Source organism: Quercus robur, chromosome 6, assembly GCF_932294415.1.
Source record: "Quercus robur chromosome 6, dhQueRobu3.1, whole genome shotgun sequence".
NCBI lineage: Eukaryota > Viridiplantae > Streptophyta > Magnoliopsida > Fagales > Fagaceae > Quercus > Quercus robur.
The window spans coordinates 50,740,073-50,742,153 of record NC_065539.1 but is presented as its reverse complement, the minus strand read 5'-3'; the positions used below and the strand labels follow the sequence as shown (position 1 = coordinate 50,742,153).

The window sequence follows — 2,081 nt, the reverse complement described above, 5'->3', positions numbered from 1 at the left end:
GAGATAAATTTGTTATTTGAATCTCAAATAGGATTTTTTGATAAATTTTTACTCATCATAAAAAATATAGCACAAGATTCTAATGAAATTCTCACATGTCAACAAAAAATTCATAAAAAATATATATTTTTATTCACTTATTATATATAATTAAAGATAATAAAATAATATTAACAAACTTCCACATAACATTTTGTCTTTAATTGCATTAAATGGCTCAATATATAAATATATTTGTTATATTAGTTAATATAGAATTTCAAGTGACACACTATTATTATGAAGGTTGTGATAATATATATATATATATATATATGTAATTTGTAATTAATTTGTGCATAAGATGAACATGAACTGATGAACATGCTACCAATTTAAATATGAAAGAAAGAAAGAAATTTCGCTTAAATTTATTGCACTAAGCCTCAAACTATATCAAGCTGCCTGCTAGTAGGTGTAACCCCACAAAGTTCGAATCCATGGTGAAGGTGAACTTCATGTCATACAACAAGAGAGTTATTATCTCTCTTGACTTGCACAGAGAGCTCTAGCTTCGTGATTTATGTCAGAAAAATCGGCTACAACTTGGCCACACTTATCCTATAAAACGGTTGAATGGCCGACATTTCTACTGCAAGCTAGTTTCGACTATCGATAGAGCAATACACTGTGATTGAGAAATGGCCTTGAAATTAGTTCTCTTTGTTACCGTAATGGTTGGTGCATTGGCACTTCCAATAGCTAAAGGCACTAGTGTTTTGGTTGAGGTCCAGCCGTCTTTTGTGCCTTGCAGTTTAGGTGCGAATGTTACTGCCACCCCACCTTTCCCAAGTAAGTTTGCTCAGAATTTGTTACAGTTAGTCCAATGCACCATGACTACACACATTAGTCTCAGCTAATAAGGTACTTCAATCTCACCATTGTTTTGTTATGTTTACTTCTAGATGCTCAAGTACAACTGCGGTGTGGAGCTGGAAATGTGGTTGCTAGTACAACAACCAATGCTAGTGGAGTATTTTCATTTTCCTTGGATTCTACACGACTTTCTCTCTTTCCAACAGTACCCTTGAATCTTTGCAATCTAGTGGTTACAACACCCCTCTCCACCTGCAACTCCACGCTTCCTCCAATGGGAGTCTTGGAATCGCGCATACAGTTCATTAGAAGCAGTGTTTTAGGGCTCCGTATTGTTCTCACCTTTGGGCCAGTTGGGTTCCGTTACAGTTCCTCAACTTGAGGAATAGAAGAGTATTTACATGAATAAGGTCAATTGAACCAATGGTATAGTATTTTCCTTTCCAACTCTTTAATAATGTTATGAAGATTGTCATCCAATCTATAAACTCTTTTCCTAATTAAGGAGTACTCCTGTTGCCATATATAATTAATAAAGCCTTTAATGTCCTTCAAATGAATATGGACTACGTTGTGGATTTCGTTTGACTTGTATATGATAATCAAGGCTATGTTAATTGGCAAAAAGCCTTTTTGATGGTGTTCGTTTTGGTATTATGCTATGAAGGAAGTAAAAGTTTAATTTCAAAACTTATTTTAACCGGAAAGAATTATAGCGTTTAGAATATTTGGTAAACTACGGGGTTAAGTGTTGGAATATTTTTGTAAAAATCATAATATTTTATATTTATTATTATTTTTAACCATTTGTTATGAGTTGGCTGCCTAGTAAACGTTAGTGGCTAACGTTTTTCTATTATTCAATCTTAATTCATTGCTTTAAACCATCATCTTTAATTGGTTGAGTTTGTACACTTTTTATGTTACCGTTGGCATTGATATATTATGATTCAATATAATTACTATTTACTATCCATTTTAAAGATAATTATAACAACAATAAAGTAAATTTAAAACCCAAATAAACTTGATCTTTATTGTATGTTTCTTCAACCAATATGAATATGCAACCAACATGTCCGATTTTAGATGAGAAAATCAATTTTCTTATGGGCACCATTTTCATGTAAAAAAGAAAACTACCTACATTTTTACTGAATCAAAATTCGAATCTCATGAAAATAAGATATCCTTCGATATACTATATTTTTGGGTAAAAGAAAAGC

General features: G+C 32.1%; 1 protein-coding gene across 1 annotated transcript; it reads left to right on the top strand.

Moving 5' to 3' along the window:
* Positions 1–642: 642 nt before the first annotated feature.
* On the top strand, positions 643–1,500 carry LOC126689322 (phylloplanin-like). Its single transcript, XM_050384482.1, has 2 exons — positions 643–831; positions 945–1,500. The coding sequence occupies exons 1-2, from the start codon at positions 681–683 to the stop codon at positions 1,235–1,237; spliced, it is 444 nt and encodes a 147-aa protein (XP_050240439.1). The 5' UTR covers positions 643–680; the 3' UTR covers positions 1,238–1,500.
* Positions 1,501–2,081: the final 581 nt, after the last annotated feature.